This window comes from Cotesia glomerata, linkage group LG1 (genome assembly GCF_020080835.1).
Source record: "Cotesia glomerata isolate CgM1 linkage group LG1, MPM_Cglom_v2.3, whole genome shotgun sequence".
NCBI classification, from domain to species: domain Eukaryota; kingdom Metazoa; phylum Arthropoda; class Insecta; order Hymenoptera; family Braconidae; genus Cotesia; species Cotesia glomerata.
In genome coordinates this window covers 33571300-33583510 of record NC_058158.1, presented here as the reverse complement: position 1 = coordinate 33583510, position 12211 = coordinate 33571300, and the positions used below count along the sequence as shown (strand labels likewise).

The following is a 12211-nucleotide window of genomic DNA, read 5'->3' as shown; positions in this document are numbered from 1 at the left end:
GTTTGGTTAATTATCAAAATCTTAATTGCTGTTCAATAATTACAATAAAGTTACATTTTCTTTTATCACACTGAGTTATAGTACATTATATGTATGGATAAGGAGTACGACAATTAATTACATAATTAAGTGTTTTAGCGATAAAGTAAGTTAATTGCTATAATATAATTTTAATTATAGTAAGTTAAAGTAGTAATTTTAAAGTAAGTAATTGAAGTTAATTATAATAATATAATTTTTTTCAAATATTTAGCATTGACATTTTTTATTGTAGGAAGATATTTTGCAATTATAAATCAATGATACTAAAATTCCCTTTACGGCCACAATCTATATCAAAACTTTGCATTGTAACGTTTTTCAAAACTTTCTTGAATGTCTCCAATGAACAAACTGAGCTCTCACAACCTGGTACCACAAATTCTGTAAGGTTGTTTTCATTTATATACACCACCTACGATTAATAATTTACATTAGATATTTATATTAAGCAAAAAATCAATCAGAAAAAAAAATAAAACAAACCTTGACGTAATATTCATCATTAGATTCATGTAATTCAAAAATTAACGTGCTCGCATACCCCGGGATATGGGGCTTATAAACTTTAAGAGTGTTTAAAATCGCTCCGACTTGAATTTCATTGCTTGCATAGAAGAATCCTTTCCGCTCAACATTTCTTCCACTGAGCAAATCATCAACGTGGTCTAAAAACGTTTTTATCCAAATTCCCCCCATCAGTCTTTTCATCCTATCAGTGTAAGTTTGAAGAATATATTCGATTGCGCTTATATCCACAAGCTTTCCATCAGGAAATATTTTATCCGTCCACGGCTCCAGTTCAAGACCAAGACTCGCCTGAAGATAAATTAATTATCAGCATAGTTAATTAATCTTTCATTTCAATAAATTGATATAAAAATTTTTCTTACATAGGCGGCTAATTGGTGATATAGAATCCAGCCTTGTATTGGTCTTGTGTGATTAACGCCAGTATTCAAAGACAAATAGTCGAAGAAATCTTGGACGTCACCGATGACTTCGAGCAATCGATCTACTTCTTGGGCAGCTTTCTTCCTGTCGATGGAGTAATTTTCGCAAGACATCATAGCATAATTCATAACGTCTTCTTCCGTAGGTACTGAGTATACGGGAATAGGAATCCAGGGTAAGTTTGGGTTCCAAATTTGAGAAGATGAAGGCGGAAAAAGACCTGCCGCTACCAGGTGCGCAGTATTTATTGCTCGAGTCATTGCAATTGATTTGAAATATACAGAACTGGGTTTATATATTGGCCCCAATAAATCTTTATATTTTTCTCGTAATAATTTCCCTAGATTATATGCACGTAGTTTACCTTTCTGTAAGTAATAATTCATTTAATTAATCATCTATATTATTAATAGAATAAGAAAAATTTTGTGTCCAGGATAGTCATATAATAAAATCGGTCTTTTTAGTGAAATTTAGTGTCATTGCAAAGGTCTTGAATTTTGCCTTTTCAAGGTTTCATATCATTCTCACCGATAGTCAATTTATTATGATAAGTATTTGGAGCTGCATTCAAAAATGCTCCATCTCTAGATACATAATTAAGAAATTACCTTGTATTTTGTGAACTATTGACATTTTTAAAGATATAAGTTCACCTGACATTACACTCATCGAGACCTTTCATTTGAGTACCCACATCATTTTCATATATTTTATATATTTATATATATTATATATATGTATCTATGAAAAATATCAAAAATGCATGTGGTACTCAAATGAAAAATTTTGCTAACATCGGGATGAGCTTATATCTTTAAAAACGTTAATAGTTAAGAAAGTACAGTGCAATTTAACAAAAGTCATTATTTAATAAATCAAAATTTTATTTATTTATAGTTCACAAGCCACGACAGTCACATAGTGACTGCAAGGTTGCTAGTTAATTATTAAAAGCAAAAGTTACTTTATTTTTTCCAATAATTCTAAATTCAAAAAAATATCTTCTGAATTTTTTATTACAAAATAAAAATTACAAATCTGATTAATAGATTAATATTTACATTTGTTAATTCCATAGGTCCATCTGGATACCAATCGCGATCTTTATATGGATCTTTCGGATAAAATAAAAATGCAGAAGATCCATCAATTGGATTACGATCAGAGTGTCGAATCGTAGCTTGAATTAACTTTATTTCCGCATCACAAAAATAAAAAATACTGATAAGTATGAAGAAGCTTGCTTTGATTAACATTTCACCAATATTTTAAATAATAATTTATATACTACGACAGTAAACTTATTAATTATCAATGATTAACTTCTGATACTACTTATAAAAGATACAGATATCAACTGATTTGCAGTTAGATAAAAAACTAATTGTTAGATAACTACATACTAAGTAGGACAGTGATACTCTTATTAATAAGTGCGTGCGTAATAAATCAGAGTTGTATGTTTAGTAATTTATTTGTGGTGATATTAAATTTAATTACATATTCTAATACAAAATTTTCAGTACGCTTCTAATGTAAGTTTTTCAATAGATTGAGTTTTGATACACTTCTAGCAATTAAAATACAATTAACTTATATTAAGTATAATTATATAAAATTAAATTGAAACTTACAATTAACATTTCAATTAAGTACTAATAATTATAAATATCTAAGATAAGAATAATTAGATAAAAATTATTCAAAATCAGCTTTATACTTCTAACTATTAAAATACAATTATTTGAATCAATTAATTTATATTAAGTATAATTATATATTAATCTATTGAAATTGAAAATTAATTAAGTACTAACTACAATTTAAACTATACTTGAGATGAGAAAAATTAAATAAAAATTATTCACTATCAGCTTTATTGATGACCGCTCGATATGGAGATACGCCTTTGATACATATCTTATCGTCGTCAGAAGGTATAACATTTTTCATTATCCTCATAAAGTCATTGAATGGACAAGGAACAGCGCATCCTGGAATTTGTTTCTCCACAGATTTTGGTGGGATTCCCAAGTAATGTCGTATTCCGACAAAATAATCAGTCTGATTACGAAGTAATTCAATAATTACAGCGCTGCTGTATGGAGGCACGTGAGGTTCGAATACACCAAGAGTATTCAAAAGAGACGCGACGTTTGTTTCATGTCCGCTTAGTAAATTAATCTTCGGCGCGTTGTGAGTTTTATTGTTGATTATATTTGTCATAATATCTGTGAAGTGTCTAACGAACATTCCTGTAATAAATAATAACATTAAATAGAGGTAGTGATAATAATCGATACTGCCATTCTAATATGTTGTATCCCACAAAATTTGATATATTGACTTTTTTTGAAAAATAGAATCACAACAATATTATGCAAGTCATATTAAAAATTTAAAGGTCAAATAATTTAATAACTATTTTTAAATAAATATTTTCATCCGTTGAATTCCATTTAATTAATATTAAAAATTAACTGTTTTTACACGGAAAAAAAAAAAAAAAAAAAAAAACAGGAATAATTACAGTATAAAATGTAAAATCCGTCTCGTCGTAATCAAAACTAGAAAAATTACAGTTTGAGAGCTTTTAATGTAAATATTACATTTTATAAAATTCTGTAATTCTTATAAAATCTGTAATAATTACAATCTGAAACTGTAATTTTTCCAGTTTTCATCACGAAGCGCCACTTGCATTATATACTGTAATTTTTCGAGTTTTCTTTTTTCCGTGTACTGTCTACTGTAAAATTTTTTAAATGTGGGATATGACGTATTAGAATGACAGTATCGTAATACTAAAACAAGACGAATTTTGCAAAAATATTTACCGCCGTTTAATCTTCTAAGTTTTTCATTGTAATGAGTTATTTTATAATCTAATGTGATTCCGTCCCATAGTGCACCTTTAGGAAAAATTCCTTCTGTCCATGAAGGTAGTTTTAATCCCATAACATACTCTGCCATCAAATTGTGATACATATCATAGATGTCTGTTGTTGTATTTATAATTTTACCAGAAAGTAATGTAAGTTTTTGCATAAATGGACGCATTTTGTTTACTTGTTTTTTTACTTCTGGTAATTCTTTTACTCGATTTAACTCTTCTAAAAATCTAAAAATAATTTAATTAATTTAAATAAATATAATTATAATTAATAGTGATTTCTTACTTTGGACATTCTTCAGGAATCATAAGAATATCAATATCACCGGGTTGATAAGTAAAAGCAATTGGTTGCCAGATGAGATTTTTATTCCAAACTTGGTCACCTTTTGGAGGGTACAGAGCACTCATTACCAATTGTAAAGACATTTTAGCTCTATCGTACTCCGTACTTCGAGCCATTATTTTTTTTGGAACACACGTTTCTCCCAAAAAGTCATTGTAACGATTGCGAAGATAAATACCTAGATCGAATTCTCTCTTCTTACCACGCTAAAATAAATAAATTATTAAAAAACAGTAGTCAAGGTTGGACTTGTTAAGAATTATCAAATTGAGCAATAAGTTATCCAAATACTTACATTAGTTAATCCTCCGTGGCCTTCCGGGAAGAATTCATAATATTTGTATGGATCATTCGGGTATTGCTCTCTTCCATTATCAGGTGCGCGGTCTCCATGTCGGAATACCTCGTGAAAAAAAAAAAAAAATGTTAAAATTCAATAAATAAATTATAATTCTGTAAGTAACAATTTATTATAAAAAGTAAAATATTATTGTTATTGCAAAAGATTTGATTAAACATTGTTTATCTGTAAATTTTTAAGATATAAAATATAAATAAAGTTAAAACTTACTACGGCTAAAAATTCCAGATCATACTCAGCAGATTCAATTTGTATTATTAAATTAATAATGACTAGTAAACACAATTTAAACGTCATTGTTGTACATAAATTTCTTCTTTAGTTTTAATACCTGAAAATTAAAATTAATTCATGTTTTTAAATTATTAGTTAATTAATTTACATTTTTAAAATATTATTCACCCAGCAGAAAAAATACAAAAGCAATTATTTGTCATTTGAAATTTACTATCAATTGTGCAATTTATCATCACTAATAAACACATCAAGTATTGAATTTTTATTTATATTGTCATTAATTATTAATTATTTATTGTTACGATACGAAGATCTCAGTGTGAGTGTAATTATGCGGAGGCAACTTTTAAATTAATTGACGTACGCACTGCACGCGATCGCAAGTATGTACTTCTCAGATGAAGGCAATTGACAATTAAACGGCCATAACTTGTTATTAATAAAATATAAATTTATTTTATTACAATGTTTATCGAATTTTAAAACTAACCGAAATTATATCACTATAATTGTAATTTTTAAGAAATCACACGCGAATAACTACCCGCAAAGAAGAAAATACTTTACGATAAAACCGATTGAATTTTATTGAAATCAATTGAATGCGATTGAATGTCAATTAAAGTGAACGAGACATACATTACTCAATAATTGACAGAATACGTAAATTACACGCTCTAAAAAATACTTTCTTGCCGCAGTTTGGAAGAAAATTTTTAAATGAACACAAACTCAAACTGATCTGCAATTTCTTACTGTCCGTTCGCGACAAAGTTTATCGACGCAAGTAACCAATTAATTAATTAATGATTTATTATATATAACTATTATTTTATTGTATGCTGAGAAATTACGTAAAACATTTGTTAATTAGAAGAAGAAAAATAAATTTTAAGTGATGAATAATAGTTTTTTCATACTTTAATTGATTGAGAAATTGTCTCGTGGAAATCAATTGAAAGAACCCTCACCAAAATAATTTAGTCTATCGAACGTAACTGTCAAACCCAAAAACGATTTTACTGTATATATAGGTTCTTAATTAATAATATAATACTTAAACAAATTATATATAATTAGATAGTTATTAGTAAATTTTGTCCTTGACTTTTAATATTTATTTATTTTAAAAATGTATTGGTAAAATTTTCAAAATTTGAACAAAATACCAGTAAGGTATTAAATTAATCATTTGAATTTTTCTTCATTTTCATTTTTATTTAATCAACAAAATTTAAACTATTGATTATTTTTCATTAAAATATATCATAATACCAAAATAAAAAATTAATAATTAAAATTAATTTTCAAAAATGGTCGATCATTCAAATTCATGAGATTGAATTTTTATATGTTATATTTTTAGTTTAAACAAATGTTAATTTTTCAACTTTATCATTAGAATACTTATTTAAAACTACATAACACTTTTTAAATAATGCATATATGCGGCAATTTAACCCAAACTACTTATTATTAGTCGTCTATTTACTGATAAATTTATTTACATAATTGTTAGAATATAAAATAGTTTATTATTGTAGTAAATAAGTATAAAATATTTAAATATTTAACATCTAAGTATTGTCAATAATTTATAAAATATTATAATTTATAATTACCAAGGATTAAAAGAATTTATCTGACGTAATGAAAAAATTTACCTCTACTGTTCCTGACGCTTTCGCACAAAATACTAATAATAAAAAAATAATTTTATTAAATTTTATTACACACGGATAAAATTAATAAAGTAAACTAATTTATCAATAATACATTCACTTAAGTCTTGTTAGTATTTATTCATTAAATGTATGCCTGGAAGTACCTTCATGATTTACAATAAAGATAAATTACTATTTCTACGTGTAAGAAGATAAGAATTTTAATGTTTTCTAAGATCATGCCTGAGCGGTGTGGATTTATACTAGCCATAATGTCATCATTATTTTATTCTTTTGTGTAGTTGAATCAGTTCAAGTGGGAGAGAAACGATCACGAGTCTAGTGGCATTTTTTTTCATATTGAGTCGTCTGAAGAATTTTCCATGTCTCACTGCTGAAGATTCGTATCTGAAGTTTACTTTGGATTTCTGTGAATGAAATTTAAGATTTAATTAACAATAATAATTGTAATAATTCTTATTCTATAACAATAATTACTACAACTAATAACAATCTTTAAAAAGTGTTCAGATACTTGATAAATTTTTGGTGTCATGATGCTGCTGCTTGGAACTCTTGTTCTATGTCTCTCCGGGTCTGTACTGTCAGATCAACAATTGAAATTAGTGCATGTGGTAACTAATATTTTTAATTATATATATGAATATGTCTACTTACAGTTTTTTTATAATTTATTATTGTTTGAAACCAACAGGTATTTTCACATAAATTGTACGCGCCAATTAAAATCAATGAAGACAATACTTATACGTATCCTGAAAAATTAGACTATAAATATTTTTTGGAGTCTACTGATGACATGGTAAATGTAAGTATCATTGAGTTAATTTCATAATTAGCTTTTTTTTTAATTTTAAATTTGATTGATTGTACAGTCAGCAAAAATGGACATGTATAATCTAGGAGTATATTTAAGAAAAAATTACAATTCTTTTCTTGGAGAAATTTTTCACCCAGATTTAATGAGAACGCGAACGACAGAGTACCCTCTGTCTATGATTTCTGGACTTCTGGTGAACACAGGTCTTTGGCCTCCTGCTGAAGCTCAAGTTTGGCAAAGTGGCTTAAATTGGCAACCAGTTCCAACAGGTACTAACTAAAATTATTATAAATACTGTTTATAACTTATTTCAAATATTTAATACTTATTTCAAATTTTTACCTCGAATACACTGTTAAAATAATAATAAGTACACTCAAATTTTTTCCAGACTACATATCAGCAAAACGCGATACTTTATTATTAGGAAGTCTATGTCCAGGTTTTTCTGAAGATGAAAAAAAAGCTCAGATTGCTTTAAGGTCTCTTAAACATGAATCATTATATTCTTCTGCAACCAAATCATATGGATCAGTAATAAAAACTCCTTCAGACGTCGCATTACTTTCTTCTGTTTTCCAAACTATTGTAAGTGTAAATTAATTTAATTTATTTAATTAATTTTTTAATAAATTAAATATATACTCATCTTATCTAGGTTGATTCCAATATGTCTCTTCCTGCATGGGCTTCAGATTTATCCACAGATATTTCAGAGTTAACTTTCTTATCCTACGACCAGTTGGCAAATACCGAGCGTCAGAAGAAGTTAAACGGTGGAACATTGCTCAAAAAAATAATCAGTGACTCGTTGACCCATCAGGAGAGCAACGGCACCAGTAAACTTAAAATTATAATGTACAGTGCCGAAGACCGTAACATTATCGGATTATTGAAGAATATAAATTTGTGGTCGCCTCATTATTTAAGTTCAACGACAGCACTCATTTTTGAGACCTATAATGATACTTTGACAAACAAATACTCGCTAAAAGTAAGAAACTTAATTATTTAATACAATTTTTTTATAATACAATTAATTAATGCGTCAATTGCGTTTATATCTCATTACAGATGATGTTTTATTCATATAATGAAACAGTTCCTTTTAAATTAAAAAACTGTGATCAATATTGTCCACTTGACAAGTTCTCTAATGAATTAAAGAATGTACTTCCTGAAAACGTGACAGCTTTATGCGAAGAAATATCGAATGCATCGCCAATACCAATAATTAATTTAGTTCTTTTATTTATTTTGTTAAGTATGACAATGATTAATATTTATTCAAACTTCTAAAATTGACTTTAAAATTACTAAAATATTAAAATACAATAAATAATTTAAAAAATCTTATAAATAACAAATAACCAAAGCTACCGATAAAAAAGGTTAAAACTTAATCTATAATTATTACGACAATAAACAAATTAATTTAAGAACCCATTCTGCTTTCAAAGGATTAATTGATTTATAAGTTCCCAATAATTTCTTTAAGCTAATAATCAAAAATTCTTTCAAGTCATCTTCAGGAATAGCTCGCGGCTCGTTGAACGTAGGATCAAAGTGAGCAATTAGTTGTCTTCGCCACAAAGCTGTTATTTTTGCTGGTGAATCTTGAAGTTTTGTTTTCACCATTTCGCAGCTTATCATTTCACAGAATTTTTTTATCGTAATCTCCAATCCATAGAGAATTATATACTCATGTCTCTCTATTGATCTTTTTAAACGAATATCAATACATTGAGAAGCGTCTACTAACGAGTCAAATAATTGCGTAATCAGAAAATCTAGTGTTTCTTTGATCGTTTTCAAAGATTTGTTAAGCTCTAGGACCATTGACACATAAAGTTGAGCCTTGAAGTTCTAAAATATAATAAAGATTAAAAATTTATGACATTAACTAATAAATAATTTTTACCGTAAGATTGTTGTGTACTGAAGCATCAAAGGCTTTTTTGATAGTCGACATAATTATTTTAATGAAAAAATGAGTAATGGTGATATTGTTTTTTTCCTTTCTTTCTAAACGAATTACGAAATCTCCGATTGTTTGAAAAGATTCTACAATAAGCGATTTATTTTTAAAAATATTTTCAAAGGCTTTTTCTGAGTTAAATTCATTGAGAAAATCACGTACGACAGTCAGAGCGAAATCATCCAGCTGACATTGTTCATGAATGAACATCAATTGATCTGATGAAATCGTATAATCCTGCTTTGGGCTTTCTAATATCTTTTCACCATCAGTTTGCTTAAAAAAACTAATGTAATCTGTTTGTTGGTGCGAATTCTCAGAATTCGCTTCTTCATTTGAGAACTGACACAGCAGGTAACTACTAATAAAGGTGTCAATGTCAATTCCACTATCAGCAACGCTATTTATCGGACTAAGCATAAATGATTTCGGAATGGAATCTTCACCGAAACTCACTAACGGGCTACATTGACTTGCCTCTAAATCTTCTTCCGGTAAAACTGATTTTTTAATCTTCTTTACTCGCTTCTTCTTAGATTTTTTATGACTGCTAACCTTCGTACTGTTTGTTATGTCCTTCAGTTCTTGACAATCATCATCTTCTTCTTCTTTTTCTAGACTTCGCTTCTTTATCTTTAAAATAATCGGTTCATTTTTTTTCTCTAAATTGGACTCACAGGTTGTCGAGAATTGTTTGACTAGGCTCCGTACGTCATCAGCTGATACATTAGACTCCCTTTTAATGCATGATTTGAGCCATGTTATCACTCGAAGAAACTTTAATTGCTTTTCCCATTTAAAATTTGGACTGACAACAGCAGGTAAATTCAAATTTTGTGGCTTGTCATAATCAGCATGATAAGTACATGTACAATTTTTAGGCTCTGCTGATTCTTGCTCAACATTCAATTCTTCTCTTGTAAATTCAGTTAGTAGGTCTATTAAAATTGGCGACTTTGTTTCAATCCTTTTAGCTATTTACATAAAAAAATAAATTATAAGTTACACTAGCTATTATAAAAATTATTATATTACTGAAATTAAAATACATCTGTCAATTTTTTTTAAATTTTTATAATAACTAAATTGTTATAAAAACATTTTATTAAAAATATTCCACATCTAAAAATTCAAAGAAATTACAAGTATATTTTTTTTTATAATTAACATTTAACAGAAATTAAAAAACTTGTCAGATTTCTGCTGATTTCAGTATCATAAATTATTCATGACATTAAAGTTAGCAGTCACTTAACAATTTTTTAATTTTATTTATCAAAAAATTTGTTCTAAAAAATTGTATTTTTTATTTTTTTAAATTTCTACATGTCAATTTTTTTTGCCATAATTTATTTATTATAAAATTTTTTAAATTATTAAATATATGCTAAATTAATTTTCATAAATTATTCATGCTAGAAATTAATAATAAAAATTAACTTACCGATTGGCTTATTTGTTTTTATACAATTATTTGATAAGGTATTCAATAGTTTATCAGAGATAGTATTTAAAAAATTATCATGTAAATTCATGATTAAAATTCATTAAATAAATATAAAATAGCAACACCTTTAATTATTAATTATTTTTGTCTTCATTAATCAGTAGTTTTTAATAAACTGAACCTGATTAGATTCAAATTTATAGTTTCGATATTCGATTGTAACAATCGAGATTTGAGGTTAGAGATAATCTATAACAAGTATAGTGCACAACTTCAGTTGGCTGAAGTCTCGTGGTTCGTGGTCCACCGGTGTGATCAAACGTGCACTTTGTACATTTATAAATAATCAAATAAATTAATTAAAGTAATAAATATTAAAAAATATTTTTAAACAATGGAGTCTTTACAGACAGGATCATTAGCTAATATTGATAAAGATGAACTTATGCAACAGGTTAAACAAGAAATAGCTGTTGCAAATGCCCAAGAATTACTCACGGTAATATATTGCATAATTAAATACATTTAAATTATTTAAATTTAATAATTATTATAATTTACAGAAAATAACAGAAAAATGTTTCAAGAAATGTATCATTAAGCCGGGAAGTTCCTTGGATAGTTCAGAACAGGTATAAAAAAATTCTCATCTTAGAATTTGTTTTATTATTAGAATTTTGAGTTTATAATTAAAAGTTTTGTTTATGTCACAAATATACATTTAAGATATTTATTTAATCATCTAAGTTTTTTTTATTAAAAATTAAAAATCTTTTAAATTAAAAATTCTAAAATTCTAAACATTAATTAGAAAATAATTATTTCTATTTCAGAAATGTGTTGCAATGTGCATGGATCGTTACATGGATGCATTTAATGTCGTATCTAAAGCCTACAGTAATCGATTGCAGAGAGAGCGCAATAGATTGTAAATAAATAAATAAATGTATTTATGTATTATAACATAAATATAAATTAAAATTATGTTTGGTATTATAAGATGATGTAATTTTTTAGTTCGATTGAATTATTAGAAAAAAAATTATAATTGTTAAAGCTATGATACTAAATAATTTTTTTTTTTACTTCAGTTACATTAATAATAATGATTATTATAAAAATGTTAAATAGTTGTTTTGTATTTATAAATATTAATAATTGAAAATAATTACCACAATTATTTGTAAATACATAATTTTATTTGGACTGAATACAATTACTATCATTTTTTTAAGTTTTAATTAATTTTTTTTACAAATTACATAGGAACAACATTATTTTAAGTCTATTTCACACGAATTTTCCATCTAGTGTGGAGCAGATTTATCATTCGAGTTTTCATTTCAACTTGGGCGGCCACAAAAATCGTTATAAAACAATTAAAATAAATTATTTCAAAATTTTTAATAAAACTGAATTTCGGTTTTTTTTTTTTTTTATAAAATACT

The 12211-nt window shown here is 26.7% G+C and overlaps 4 protein-coding genes across 6 annotated transcripts; 2 read left to right on the top strand and 2 right to left on the bottom strand.

Annotated features, from left to right (window-relative positions):
• Positions 1-248: 248 nt before the first annotated feature.
• LOC123275170 lies at positions 249-6803 on the bottom strand. Its single transcript, XM_044743114.1, has 11 exons — positions 6662-6803; positions 6456-6529; positions 4807-4927; positions 4531-4638; positions 4176-4441; positions 3834-4117; positions 2860-3251; positions 2058-2264; positions 933-1361; positions 526-858; positions 249-454 (listed from the first exon to the last, which is right to left on the bottom strand). Exons 3-11 carry the CDS (start codon positions 4891-4893, stop codon positions 290-292), a joined length of 2271 nt encoding a protein of 756 aa, XP_044599049.1. The 5' UTR covers positions 4894-4927; positions 6456-6529; positions 6662-6803; the 3' UTR covers positions 249-289.
• On the top strand, positions 6800-8771 carry LOC123262771 (venom acid phosphatase Acph-1-like). Of its 3 annotated transcripts, none has more exons than XM_044725192.1 (7): positions 6800-6897; positions 7022-7132; positions 7213-7326; positions 7394-7607; positions 7730-7926; positions 7997-8332; positions 8413-8770. In XM_044725192.1, exons 2-7 carry the CDS (start codon positions 7052-7054, stop codon positions 8635-8637), a joined length of 1167 nt encoding a protein of 388 aa, XP_044581127.1. In that variant the 5' UTR covers positions 6800-6897; positions 7022-7051; the 3' UTR covers positions 8638-8770. The 3 variants fall into 3 exon arrangements, with proteins under 3 accessions (XP_044581127.1, XP_044581136.1, XP_044581121.1); XM_044725201.1 differs by having other exon boundaries at positions 6872-6964; positions 8413-8771; XM_044725186.1 differs by lacking the exon at positions 6800-6897 and having other exon boundaries at positions 6934-7132.
• On the bottom strand, positions 8752-10877 carry LOC123262762. Its single transcript, XM_044725173.1, has 3 exons — positions 10761-10877; positions 9260-10290; positions 8752-9204 (listed from the first exon to the last, which is right to left on the bottom strand). Exons 1-3 carry the CDS (start codon positions 10849-10851, stop codon positions 8752-8754), a joined length of 1575 nt encoding a protein of 524 aa, XP_044581108.1. The 5' UTR covers positions 10852-10877.
• Positions 10878-11036: 159 nt separating this feature from the next.
• On the top strand, positions 11037-11995 carry LOC123275327 (mitochondrial import inner membrane translocase subunit Tim13). Its single transcript, XM_044743401.1, has 3 exons — positions 11037-11262; positions 11327-11395; positions 11597-11995. Exons 1-3 carry the CDS (start codon positions 11158-11160, stop codon positions 11693-11695), a joined length of 273 nt encoding a protein of 90 aa, XP_044599336.1. The 5' UTR covers positions 11037-11157; the 3' UTR covers positions 11696-11995.
• The last annotated feature ends 216 nt before the right edge of the window (positions 11996-12211 follow it).